General features: G+C 34.8%; 1 protein-coding gene across 2 annotated transcripts; it reads right to left on the bottom strand.

Moving 5' to 3' along the window:
* Positions 1-8,794: 8,794 nt before the first annotated feature.
* LOC131041948 (ethylene-responsive transcription factor WIN1) lies at positions 8,795-10,071 on the bottom strand. Of its 2 annotated transcripts, none has more exons than XM_059222031.1 (2): positions 9,773-10,071; positions 8,795-9,478 (listed from the first exon to the last, which is right to left on the bottom strand). In XM_059222031.1, the coding sequence occupies exons 1-2, from the start codon at positions 9,862-9,864 to the stop codon at positions 9,037-9,039; spliced, it is 534 nt and encodes a 177-aa protein (XP_059078014.1). In that variant the 5' UTR covers positions 9,865-10,071; the 3' UTR covers positions 8,795-9,036. The 2 variants fall into 2 exon arrangements, with proteins under 2 accessions (XP_059078014.1, XP_057831207.1); XM_057975224.2 differs by having other exon boundaries at positions 8,795-9,487; positions 9,773-10,066.
* Between the last annotated feature and the right edge of the window lie 3,474 nt (positions 10,072-13,545).

The raw sequence follows: 13,545 nt of genomic DNA, 5'->3' as shown, positions 1-13,545 counted from the left end.
CCAAGAAATAAGCAAGAGCTGTAATTGTAAATGACTGTAAAACAAGTACTAATACCTTGTTCTAAGGATGTTTGTATCCTTATGTGCGAAGGTTTAGATGTTGTTATTTGTTGTATGTTTGTATGTTGTATGTAGCATGTAGTATGTGATCTCCTCTTCAATGGTTGAATCCTTGTCTTGAATGCAACACTTAGCCTTGAATGGAGACTTGAAATGATCAATTGCTTGAAGGAATGCTTGAATGCTTAAATGCTTGAATGCTTGAGTATAGTTTCCACGCTTGTACACATATGACCTCCTTACCCAAATGGGAGAGGACAATGTAGTTTATATACTTGTCATTTAGGGCTGATAGACTGATTTTCCCGACCTTAGGCCGACCAGGGAAAGTTAATTTCCAAATTGCAAACAAAAAGACCCGAAGTCCAAAAGAGACCGGGCCCAAAATAGGACCCAGGGACCAGGGCGCTGGGCGCCCTGGTCCTGAAGGACCAGGGCGCTGGGCGCTCTGGTCCCACCTCCTTGGCCAGCAGGGTGCAAAGGAGGTTCAGGCCAGGGTGCAAGAAAATGCAGTTTTCAGTGTCATAATCAGGTTTCGAGGTCTCCATTCAGGTTGCGTGTTGCATCGCCATCGTGAAGACCGAAATGCAGTCGAAATTGCAAGTGTCACAATTTTAGGACGCTACATTTAGCCCCCACTTTAGCGGGAGTATAGGCGTATGCTCATACTTCCGGTAAAGTACAAGGAAACAACATTGAAAGACTTTCACCACGTCAAGGAGGCAAGATACACCAAGCCCCCAGTGGACTAAGGATCTTACGACTTCGATTGACAAAGTAAAAGGGAAGATCACGAGGGAGAACCATGACTATCAGTAGTAAGGTTCCCTCACTATGAGTCATGCAAGAAAGATATCAAAAATTTTCAAGGCAAAGCTAAATTTGTCAAGAAATTTTCAAGTATCTTGAAAAGATATGAATGGGATGTATGCCCCCCTACGTTAAAGCGATCGCACACGCCTCATCGGGGGTGATTGCTTTAAGGTAGTGATACATATAAGAATGAGAAAGGAAAGGAGCACGTTATCACAAGGATTTAGCCCCCAAGTGTGAGATAAGCCCAAGGATAATAGACACAAAACACAAAGCACAAGGTGACTTCGCTTTCCTTGGGGTCAGTATGTTGTATGATAAGTCATGTATATCATATGTATGTATGCATAATTGTTCTTCATTCCCCAATCAAGGAAGGTCACCTAGAAGAAGGGAACACGTGTCTTTTGAGTCAACATGAGAGATACCAAAAGAGATCTCAATGCTTTGCATCATCCTCAAGTAGACAACACTAAGGACAACAAATAGAAGAATGATAATAACATATAGAAGAAGTAACACAAGAGAGGAGGAGAGAATCTGCTATGCTAATGTAACTAGTCTAGCATGTCATCTACCCCCTGATCTTGCTGATCAATGTTTCGGGAAGGCAGGGAACACGCTAGAGGAGGAACATTCAACACAGCAGATGGAGCTATCACAAGATCCAAACAAGGGCTATGTTCATGTTCTGGGCCACATTGTTCTTGTCTAGGAGCTAGGATAAGTGCTTTAGAAAATTCATTAGATAAATGGTTATCAATATCAACAAGTTCATATTCACTATCAGAAGCAAGAGAAGTAACATTTTCATCATGAATAACATTTTCATCTATATCATCATCAAGATTTATAAAAATAGGATCTTTAACTCGCACAGGATCAAGACCATCATGCATCTTATGTTTTGGAGATTTTGGAGAAAATGGAATAATGCTTGTTGAAGGTGTTTTTGGAGATTGCAAAGTTTGAGAAGCAGCTGCTTGAGCCCTAAGACGACGCTTTCGTCGGTGTTCACGTACAGAACAATTTCATCTAGTCTTAGTAGGAAGTGGAGAAGATTGAGGAGGAGGAATTTTCTCATCCTTATCACTTGGGTGTTTAGGTTGTGGTCTCTTAGGCTGGATAATAGGAGAAGAAGAAGGTCTCTTCTCTCTATAAAAGGAAGGAGGAGGAACTGCTCCATATAAGGGAGGAATATTTGGTTTAGGAAGGAGGCCAAGTCCATCATGACGAGGAGGGATAGGTCTACTTTTAGGAAGTTTATTAGATATAGACATAGTCACATCCATAGGGATGGGTTGGGAATCTTCTTGAGGAAAGACATTAGTTTTATCTTTCAAAGGAAGAACTTCCTTCTCAAGAATGATAGGAATATCAAGTTTAGGTGTTCTAGGTTCACTTAAAGATAGGATCATATCTGTTTTCCACTTTTGATAAGATTTGAAAAGATGATCGCTTCGCGGAGGAAGAGATTGGAATTGTTTAGGCCAAAAATAATCAATAGGAACACTAGAAGTTCTTTCAGCTGGTTTAAAGAGACTATGATTGACAGTAACAACTTCACCATTATGGGGAAATTTCAAACACTTATGTATAGGAGAAGCAATAGCTTTCATGGAAGATAGCCAAGGATAACCAAGCTTCACATGAAATTGTTCGGAAGATGGAATAATAGCAAAGTTCACATCAAGGGATTTGTTATGGACCTCAATAGGCAATGTAATAGAACCAATTGCAGGAGAAGAAAATGCATCAAATAATTTCACAATCACATCTGTTTTGTCATATATCACTTGATTCAATTGCAAAGTAAAAAGAAATTCTTCAGTAATAACATTAACCATGCACGAAGGATCAATAAGCACTCCACGGCAAGGTGTATTCTTGACTTTTGCAACTATGTATAAAGGACCATCAGGTGCCCTAATGGTTTCACTGGAATCAAATGTGATGGAAGGTTCTTTAGGGTTTTCTTGCTGCTCTACAAAGTTAATCACATTCAGAGTCATAGACACAAGACCATCAGATGAGAGAGAGGAATCATTAGCTTCAATCGCATTAGAGGTATGAGAAGGTAATGGATCAGTGAAAATCTGAAGATTTTGGTTAGGAGGAGCTACAGATGTATTGCCTTTATCATTCACTCCAGAAACAGAGATAGTATTATTATCAATCAAATCTTGAATTTTACCCTTTAAAGAAAAACATTTTTCAGTATCATTCCCAGGCTGACGATGAAATTGACAAAAGGCTTTGTTATCAAAATAAGGTGAAGTAATCTTTGCAGGATCAATTTGCCTTATAGGAGGAAGAGTAAGCACATTTTGTTCCAATAACTTATTCATAATACTATGCAATGATTCATTCAAAGGAGTATACTTTCTTTCTTTCTTGAAAAATTTAGAAATAGGAGGCACACCTGATGCTGCATTCACATTGTTGTTGATGATGTTTTCATTGAATTTGATGGACTCTCTATTCGGTTTAAACTTCCCAAATGGTTGTTGACTACTATCACCCTTATCACTCGGAGCCATAGGATGTGATTGTTCCATTTGACTCATAGTCAGTTGATAATTGTGAAGAGTTGCACACAACTGTTGGAAAGAAGTAAACTTAGAAAACAGAAGTTTGTCTCGAATATCTTTTTGTAAATTAGAAATAAAGATTCTTTGAATATCATTGTCAGGCACTGGAAAAGAAATTTGAGCATACAAATGCTTATATCTACCAATGAAATCAGTCACTTTTTCTTTAACACCTTGTTTACAATGCATTAAATCAATCAAAGTAACTTTCGGACTTATATTGTTTTGAAATTGTTGAATGAAAGCATTTGCAAGTTGTTCGAAAGAAGAAATAGAATAGGAAGGCAACGAGCAATACCATTGTAGGGCTTTGTCTCTTAATGTTCTAGTAAACAGTTTTGCAAGCAACCTTTGGTCATAAGCAAAATCAGTACATATTGTTTGAAAGGTCTTAACATGTGTTAGAGGATCACCCTTACCATTATAAAGCTCCAAATGTGGAATTTCAACATGTTTAGGGGGGATAGCTCGAACAATGTCAAGAGAAAGTGGGCTCGCAACGTCAAATGTGGGCACACTAAACTTAGATTGATTCATAGAGGCAATTTGTTGCTGTAAAGAAGAGACAGTTTGTGCAAGATTGTTAATGGTCGCTTCAGTCGAAGAGTTCATATTAGATGTGTTAGATTGAGATGGAGGTGTTATGTTATTGAAAGAAGGTAAAGAGTAAGGTGTTGGGACTCTATGATAGTCAATTATAGGGGATGATTGGACAAGAGGAACACTACAAGGAGGAATGGAATGGTTAAATGAATTGCCCCCTTGCATCGTGTTCATTTGTGAAGATGTAATAGGAACACTCATTGAAGGAATGAATGAAGAAGTCGGATTGAATGAAGGGATAGGGTTAATTGAAGAAGAGGGATTGCCCCCATGACTGGTGATCACAGAAGGAATGTCTTGTGTAGAAGTAGCCATTATGTTTGATGTAAAGGTAGGTATGCTAGCAATAGAAGTCGTCAAAGGAATAGAATGATTGACTTGAGTAGGAGGTTGTATATAACCCAAATTTTCAGCACAACTCTTCATAGGCATCACATTCGAATCCACAATGTGTGCAATACCACACAAAATATCAATTCCATTCTTATCACTTTGAAGCATACGTTTTAGACCCTCAATTAAAGGAAGAGCTTGACTATCGGGGTATTCATGAGACATCCATTGTCGAAAATCGTCAAATTGGTTATCCAATTTCAAAATTTGTTCTTCAGAAACCTCATGGAGAGCTTCTTCATCATTAGGAGGATTAGAGGAATTACCCATGTCCTCGTTAAAAAGGCTATTCAAATTAGGTTCCATCTCCTCAGTAATTAAACCTTGGAAAGACTTAATTCTACGGCTTTGTCTAACGGGAATAGTGTAAGTAGGGCTTATTGTTGTAAAACTCATGCACTAGAGAGGGAGAGAAAATTTTGATTTTAGAGGTAGCAATTTTCAGTAAAATCAGCCAATCTTCTGGATTTAAGCTATTAAATGCAATCACGACAGTCTCCCGAAATTTCAGAAAAAATGTCCGGGACCATGGCGCTCGGAGTGCAACACGGTCCTTGCAACTTTTTTCGAAATTTGCAGGGATGAAAGGTATGATGATTTTAAAGCTAATCTGAAAAAATTGAGTGATTTTACGATCTGTAGATAGGCCAAATTAGAGTTGCAATCTCAAAATTGAACCCTACCAAGATTGTCGAAAAATGCAAAATTTGAATTTTGAAAAAGAGAGGGAAACTGAAATTTTGAATTTTATGATTTTAGAGGGAATGTCAAGAGCAATGCAAATTTTGAAATTTAAAAATTGACTCAATTTCATGCAAAATTCAATTTTGAAAGTGGAAATTAAATTTGTTGTAATTAAGCACTTAATTTCAAAAGTCACAAATTGTAAGAATTTGAATAAAGCACTGAAATTTTTAATGAATGCAAACACACTTTTCAGATTTAGGACAGTAAGAACACAATTTTGACATAAAATTTCAATTTCGATGATTTTTGAATGTTTAGAAGCGTTAATCCAAGCAATCCCTAGACCAACTTTGACTGTAATTTTGAAGGTGTTAGATTTGATAAAATCAGCCAAAATTCTGGATTTTAGCAGGAAAATACAGTAAGATCTCGCTCCCGAAATTTCAGAAAAAATGTCGGGGACGATGGCGCTCGGAGTGCACACGATCCTCGCAACTTTTTTCCAAATTTTCAGGGATGAAAGATATTGTGATTTTATTGCGGAATCCAAAGTTACAGCTGATTTGGAGATGTTTTGATTAGTGAAATTGTCAAACAAAGGTTGAATCAAGAGGGTTTCAAAAATTAGGGTTTTGACACTTAACCACTTAATTTTCAAAATCAAAGCACAAATATGAATTGATAATTTATAATAGAAGGGCAGATCTGAAACAAGCATTAACAATTAAATATTTCACAAGTTTAATTACTAAAAAGAAATTTTAGGGTTTTTATGCAATCACCTCTAAAATTTTGCAAAAGATCAAACATGGAAATGTAATCAATTTTTTCAGATCTAAGCATGAAAAATCAGAAAGGATGTTCATGTCGGGTTCACCAAAATGTAAAGTGGAAAATCGCGATCGAACCCTAGTTGCTCTCCCCTCTTCCAACTCCAAGGAGAGAGAAGGGAGGTTCACTAGGGTTGATGGTTTTCACTTAGGGGAGAGACTTTACATTCAAAAGAGGGGTTGAAACCCACAAGATCCAATCCCACGCAATGCAAGATTGGATGCTAAATGAGTTTCAAGGGTTAAGAAAGCAAGGCTACCCTCTTTTGTAAAGAATGTGCATAGAAGAATTAAGCTAGAAATGCATAGAAAGTGAGAAAGATTCGCTTATAAACTGAGATAGGAATACAGTATGAAGCTGCGGACCTGGAATTAGCAGTAAAATGTTGATACGGTGCTGTCCTGCAAATTTGAGCAAAAGTTGTCGGGACGATGGCGCCCGGCACCACGGTCCTCCGAAAAATCCGCGAAACGAAGGGGGATCTGTTCGTCTCTGCACAAGGATTCCAGATCTTCAATTTCAGCCGCGTACCTGCAACCTACACACAGAAAAGCGAAGACGATTGGGGGGTTAGGGATTAGGGGTTTGCCTTTAGGTCAAACCCCGGTTTTGGAATTAACCAAGAAATAAGCAAGAGCTGTAAATGTAAATGACTGTAAAACAAGTACTAATACCTTGTTCTAAGGATGTTTGTATCCTTATGTGCGAAGGTTTAGATGTTGTTATTTGTTGTATGTTTGTATGTTGTATGTAGCATGTAGTATGTGATCTCCTCTTCAATGGTTGAATCCTTGTCTTGAATGCAACACTTAGCCTTGAATGGAGACTTGAAATGATCAATTGCTTGAAGGAATGCTTGAATGCTTGAATGCTTGAATGCTTGAGTATAGTTTCCACGCTTGTACACATATGACCTCCTTACCCAAATGGGAGAGGACAATGTAGTTTATATACTTGTCATTTAGGGCTGATAGACTGATTTTCCCGACCTTAGGCCGACCAGGGAAAGTTAATTTCCAAATTGCAAACAAAAAGACCCGAAGTCCAAAAGAGACCGGGCCCAAAATAGGACCCAGGGACCAGGGCACTGGGCGCCATGGTCCTGGGGCTCTGGTCCCACCTCCCGGGACAGCAGGGTGCAAGAAAATGCAGTTTTCAGTGTCATAATCAGGTTTCTGGGTCTCCATTCAGGTTGCGTGTTGCGTCGCCATCATGAAGACCGAAATGCAGTCGAAATTGCAAGTGTCGCAATTTTAAGACGCTACACTTTTTATCATTCTCTCCTTATTTCTATCTCAATGCATCCAAATCTCTTTTCCTCTCTCATTCCATCTCATATGTGTTTATCTCTTTAATGCATTGAGCATCTATCTTTCCCAAAGTATATCATTCTCTCTATCTCTCCTTTCTATCCCTATACCTCCCTCTTTCTATTCCTTTTTCTCCTTCTCTCTTTGTCTCTCCCTATCACTCCCTCCTCTCTATCTCTCCCCATCTCTCCCTCCCTCATCCCTCCCTATCTAACTACTTATCTCTTTATCTCTACCTCTCTCCCCGTATTTATCTCTCCCTCTCTCCATATATATTTATCTATCTATACTTTTCTCTATTTGTCTCTCTCTTCCCCCCTCCCCATCTCTCTATATCCTACTATATATGTATCTCTCATTTTACCTCTTCTTTTATATCTGCCTATCTCTATATGTTCCTCTCCATCTCTCCCTTCCATATCTATCTATCTTTGTATTTCCCTCTATCTCTCTTTATCTATGTATCTCCCTCTTCCTCTCTCCCTCTATCTTTGTATCTACCTCTATCCTAAATTTATCTTCACCTCTATCTCTACACATCTCCCTCTATCTATCCATCCATCTCTTTGTCCCTCTCCCCACCTCTTAGAGTTTAGATGCCTCTATACCTATATCTCTTTGTCTTTCTATATCCATTTTTCTATATTTCATCTTCCATATGTCCCTCTATCTCTATCTTGTTATCTCTTTATCTCTCTCTAGCCACATATCTCTTCCTCTCTCTACCTATCTCTATATCACTTCTTATCTCTATCCATATCTTTCTATCTCTCTCTTTCTCTCATTCTATCCCACTCTCTAACTCTATATAGTTATCTCTTTTGTCTCTCACCCTTCTCCTCTCTCTCTCTCTCTCTCTCTCTCTCTCTCTCTCTCTCTCTCTCTCTCTCTCTCTCTCTCTCTCTCTCTCTCTCTCTCTCCCCTCCATATCTATTTTAAATGTAGCACGAGCCTATTGGTAATTGAGCAGAATTATTTTCTTATTTCTAAGGTTTTGTTCTAGTAGTGTTGAGATCCCTGTAAGTCGATGCAAAGTTGATTTGAAGATATCACTTCTCAATAGAGTAATTTTTTATACAAAAAATATCATTTTCTAAATGGCCTACCAATTGACCTCTTGTGCTACACAAATGTATAAATACATACACCAAAATTTATCCTAATTGACCTTTCACAACTCTTCAACATACCCATTGCACACCAAAATGTAATTGCTAGTATTTATTTTATCTTTTCAATGCACAATTAAATAACTATTAAGTTATTTAATGTTAATTAAGTATTTAATTGCATTCACAATCAACTTTTTTTTCTTCAATTAACTCCTCTTAACACAACATAAAATCTCCACATAAAATCTCTCCTCTAACACAACATATTTTTTTAACACTTTCCAACTCAATATCTTTAGTAAAACAAGTTAGGCTCATCCTAAAAGAAAATTAATTCATAACAAAACGTAGTCTGTGGTAAATCAAAATATTTACTCATGGTTGGTTCAAAGGATCAATTCAATGTTCATTTTCAAACATTATTGAATGACTTTTAGCATTTATGTCTTGGTGTAGATTGACATTTTTGAAGTTAAAATGCTAGCTGAAGCCACTATCTTCTCCATTTTCTTTGAAAGCATAGCCACGCTCTAAAATAGTTACATCACTACCTACAAAATATTCCTAGCTATTAAATGTTCCTCTTACAATATGCATATGAAAATGATTGAAGTATTCACAAGCATGATATTCATGCTATGTGGCTATAGAAGTGTTGCAGGGTTGAAGAAGCTCCTCTATCATTTCTGAAGCTATGTCCTCATTTCCCTCATCATACACTTTCATTGGAGGAATTTCAACTTTCATGACCCAGTTGGATTCATCTCCTCCTCTATCATCCACTTTCTTTTGCCATATTCCCAACTGATTTGATTTTTCATTGTCTAACTTTAAGCAGATGAAAGAAGTGGCAGATAATGAGCAACCCTTATTCTTAGCAGCATATTGCAGCAACACCTTATTCATGGAGACCATATTGAGATTGTGGAGCTTAGAAATCATTTCTGTTGACAAAACTCTTCTGTGCTCTGAATTGTGAGGAAGATTAATGTTGCCACCATGACCACGCACAATTACAGCAGCTTCATCATATGCACCAGCTGCTTCTTCAGCAGTTTCATATGTTCCAAGCCATACTCTTTTTTTCCTACAACATAAATTATAATTTCAGATGAGTCACTGAAACAAGTAAAAACGTAGCATATTGTTTAAATTTAAATGATTGATATAAATTATATATAAAAATGAAAAAAAAAATCCGAACAATAAAGAATGTATAAAATTGAATAACAAATCTAAAAAATTTAAGTGTCTCAGATTTCAGATGAATTACTTAAACAAATAAAAATTTAAAATGTACTATTTAAACTAAGACAATTGATATAAATTATATATAGAAAGTAAAATAAAACATAAGTAATAAAAGATATACAGTATTGGATGACGAATCTCAGAAACCCAAGAACCCCAATTGCGTTGTCTCACTCCACGATACTTCTGTATCTTTCCCATTTTTCTCCACATTCCAATTCACAATTCACAACTCAGAACTCAGAACTCACAACTCACAACTCACAACTCATAACTCATAACTCATAACTCATAACTCATAACTCATAACTCATAACTTAATATTTGTGAATTTGAGTTCTAGCCTATCCCAAATCTTTCATAAACTTCTACAGCAATAAAATATATAATCCAACTATAATGTGCTTAGAAATACTAATATCTAAGATAAACTTTCTAAACATCAATAAACATTAGAACTTGGGTATTGCATCAGGAAAGCTACTGAACTTATCTTGTAGTGATCAACGTGGAGATTCAATTCAGGTGAGCGCTAGAAAGATCCAACGCTTTGATGTGACTGTATAACCAATGAAAACCTAACATGTTTCCATGCATTTATATCTCTTATCATAACATGCCTTTCAATTACAATCCTTGAGAAGAAGAGAATACATCTCTGATAGCCATTTGACAACATGCTGCCTGAGGATAAAATACTTCTGTTCTGAGCAATTATGAGCTATATTACATCTCATATCTTTCGGTGATCCCAAAGCATGCAAGTATGTCCATTCTGTGTCAATTGTCTCAACTACATGAATAAATCATGCAACTGTTTGATCCATGACAAGAGGTGTGCCTTTGTAGGGTTTGATATCAACCCATCAAATTGTTTGTCCATTGTGTCAAATCTGTCTCAACTACATGAATGAGCCATGCAACTGCTTGATAAGAACGAGAGGTCTGTTTTTTTTAGGGTTTTATATGAAGCCAATAAAATTGTTTTCATATTTCATATAGAAGTACAAATCTTATATGGAATTGATAGAAGAAGATTGAAGGGTATCCATTTTTTTATATATATATTGGACATAATTTCAGACATGTCTCTTATTATATTAATGACACTTAACATTATGGGACATGATTTCAAACATGTCTTATTGTGTTAATGACACCTTGCACTAGTAAGAATTGATCTCTAGTCGGCACATTCAAAAGCGTTCAAGTTCACTACCATTCTAGGGGACCATTGACAAGAGCTCTATTTTGATTTGTAGGTTTTAAATAAAATAATTAGATTATAAGCTCCAAATAATTTTTTTTTAGTAATTTGATACAAAAGTTCAAATCTTAGGTTGAAATCTATTGGATTGATAGAAAAGGATTGTCGGGTATCTATTTCAGCATAATTATATGGGGCATGGTCACAAATATATCTCTTATTATGTCAATGATACCTTGCACTAGTAAGAATTGATCTCTAACATGTGTGCACACTTGAAAGTGTTCAACTTTACCAACATACTAGGGACTATTGACAAGAGGTCTATTTTGATTTGAAGACTTTGAATATAATAATTAGTTTATAAGTGGTATATTTTTGTAGAAATTTGTTTCATGGTATTAAATTTTTTTATTTTATTTTTTTTATTTTAGATTTGTATTCTTGATTTTTAGACTTAAATTTCATTACCTTCAATCTATAAATGCACAAAAATGTACAAGTATAGTAATAACTAAGATCCTAAAATGAATACATGAGAGACATAGAAAATGGGTTTTGCATTATTTTTTAAGTTTCATTATATTGTGATTTGAATTCAATATCATATAGATACCTACAACACAAGCTTGCCACTCAACCAAGTGCTCTCATGTCTCCAAATTAATGTTCTACTTGTTGGTCATCTGATATTTTTCTTAAATTCCATTTCTTTGTCATTTGTATTTGTATTTTAGAAAAAATATAGAATTTTGTGATATTTGATAGGTTATAATGTACTTAGGAAAATAACATTATAGTGTTTTATGCAGTAATAAATAATATAATGTAAGTCATCCTAATAATTAAGTATAATAGAAATATTCATCACAAATGTATGAGTAACATGTAGTGATACATAATTGAGTAATATATAATAAAGATGTAAAAACCCTTATATCATTTAATAATCATTCATAATTTCTTATAACTCGATTTTACTAGATATTTAGACAAAGTTAATCTTAATGTTTTTTTTCTTTCAAATAGGTATTCATCCATACATATATAGATAATATGTCCAATAAGATAAACAAAAATTCTATAGCTAAAGATCGGGGCCAAAAGGTTCATGAGTCTTCACTAAATGACCATAATTCCCTAATGAAAATGTACCAAGGTTGCCATTATTCAAGAGATGTAATAAAAGGAACATAAACCCAACCTTCGAATAGAGAGCCAAGTAAATCCACCCATTAGATCATTTTGGGTATCAAATCTGTTATTTAATATTTTATTAATTATTATATTAAATTAAGAGTGCCAAGCAAGGAGAATTACCATCTATTTATTATATTATTAAATCCTAGTAGTGGTATAGCTTAATTATTTGAGGGAGAATCATTTTATCTTATTTACATAATGACTCAAATTTGTCAAACTAAATAATTAAATTAGCTTTTAATTATAATTATTTTGTTGAATAGTAATTTAATGCATCATGCAAATGATATATATATCATAAGAGCTAGACCTAGTCTTTGGGAGGCTAGACCTAGTCTTTGGGAGCTTATATGAAATAGTCTTGCCTAAATATCATGATTCAAAGGTATCATAGTTCATCAAATTAAACTTCCAACCATGGTTGTCCAAATAGGTGAATCATATCCTAGCAATTTAGGAATAGATACACACTTAGATTTCTATTTACTTTCACTTTTGAACATCCAAATATAAGAAATCACAAGCTCAATTAATTCTTATCTCTTTACTAAGATATAGAATGGAAAGAAATAACTCACTTTTAAGACTAAATTGAGACAAATTTCCTTTAATCATCCATTTATGATGGCTTTATATCATAGGTTTAATCTCAGTGTAAGGATTGTTCTCTTCTAACATCTATGGGTATAATTAACTTTGATAAAAACACAATAATATGTCCATAATCAATAGTCTAATATCCTTAAAAGATTATATCAAAAATTTAAAATCAATCACAAGAATGAATAATAATACAACTACATTAGGGGTTGACTAATATGTTAATAAAAGTTTACTTCTAAATCCATGATGAGCTACAATTGAACTCACTCAATAAATAAACATTATAGTCATTTATAATTATTCAACTATTCTAATGATCATTAGTTCAAATGATTTATTTTAATCAACTAAATTGCCAAGAGATGGGAAAGATTTTAATGTATGATAACTCCCTTTATTCAATCAAATATTTAAAACAAAAATATTTGAACCAATTCTAACAGATTTATATTATATTAACTATAGAAGTTGATGATCAACTACATGAGCCAAGTAAAATCTACAAGCAAAACATCTATCACACAAAAGAGATCAATCAAGAGATTATATACTCAATAAAATCCCGAGAATTCTATATTTTATTGCACAAACAATGTTAAAGATACAATTACAGTGAATGAATGAATCCTTACCTTGCAAGAGAATTAATCTAAAGAGGAATTTGATAATTAGATTAACCTATAATGAAATTGAATAGTTACAATGAATGAATGACTTGGTTTTATAGCGAGCAAGCAATGCCCTAGGTGCAAACCCTCATGCTAAAATTAGGAGAACTATAGCAATGCAAAATAGGAGCTAAATTAAGCTCAACTATAGCTAGAAAAGAAAACTCTAGAAAACAAAAAGCATTAAAGTTTAGCTTAAGTGAAAAAGAATAA

The sequence above is a fragment of the Cryptomeria japonica genome, chromosome 1 (genome assembly GCF_030272615.1).
Source record: "Cryptomeria japonica chromosome 1, Sugi_1.0, whole genome shotgun sequence".
NCBI lineage: Eukaryota > Viridiplantae > Streptophyta > Pinopsida > Cupressales > Cupressaceae > Cryptomeria > Cryptomeria japonica.
The sequence above is the reverse complement of the archived record's forward strand: the minus strand, read 5'-3'. Positions and strand labels throughout refer to the sequence as shown.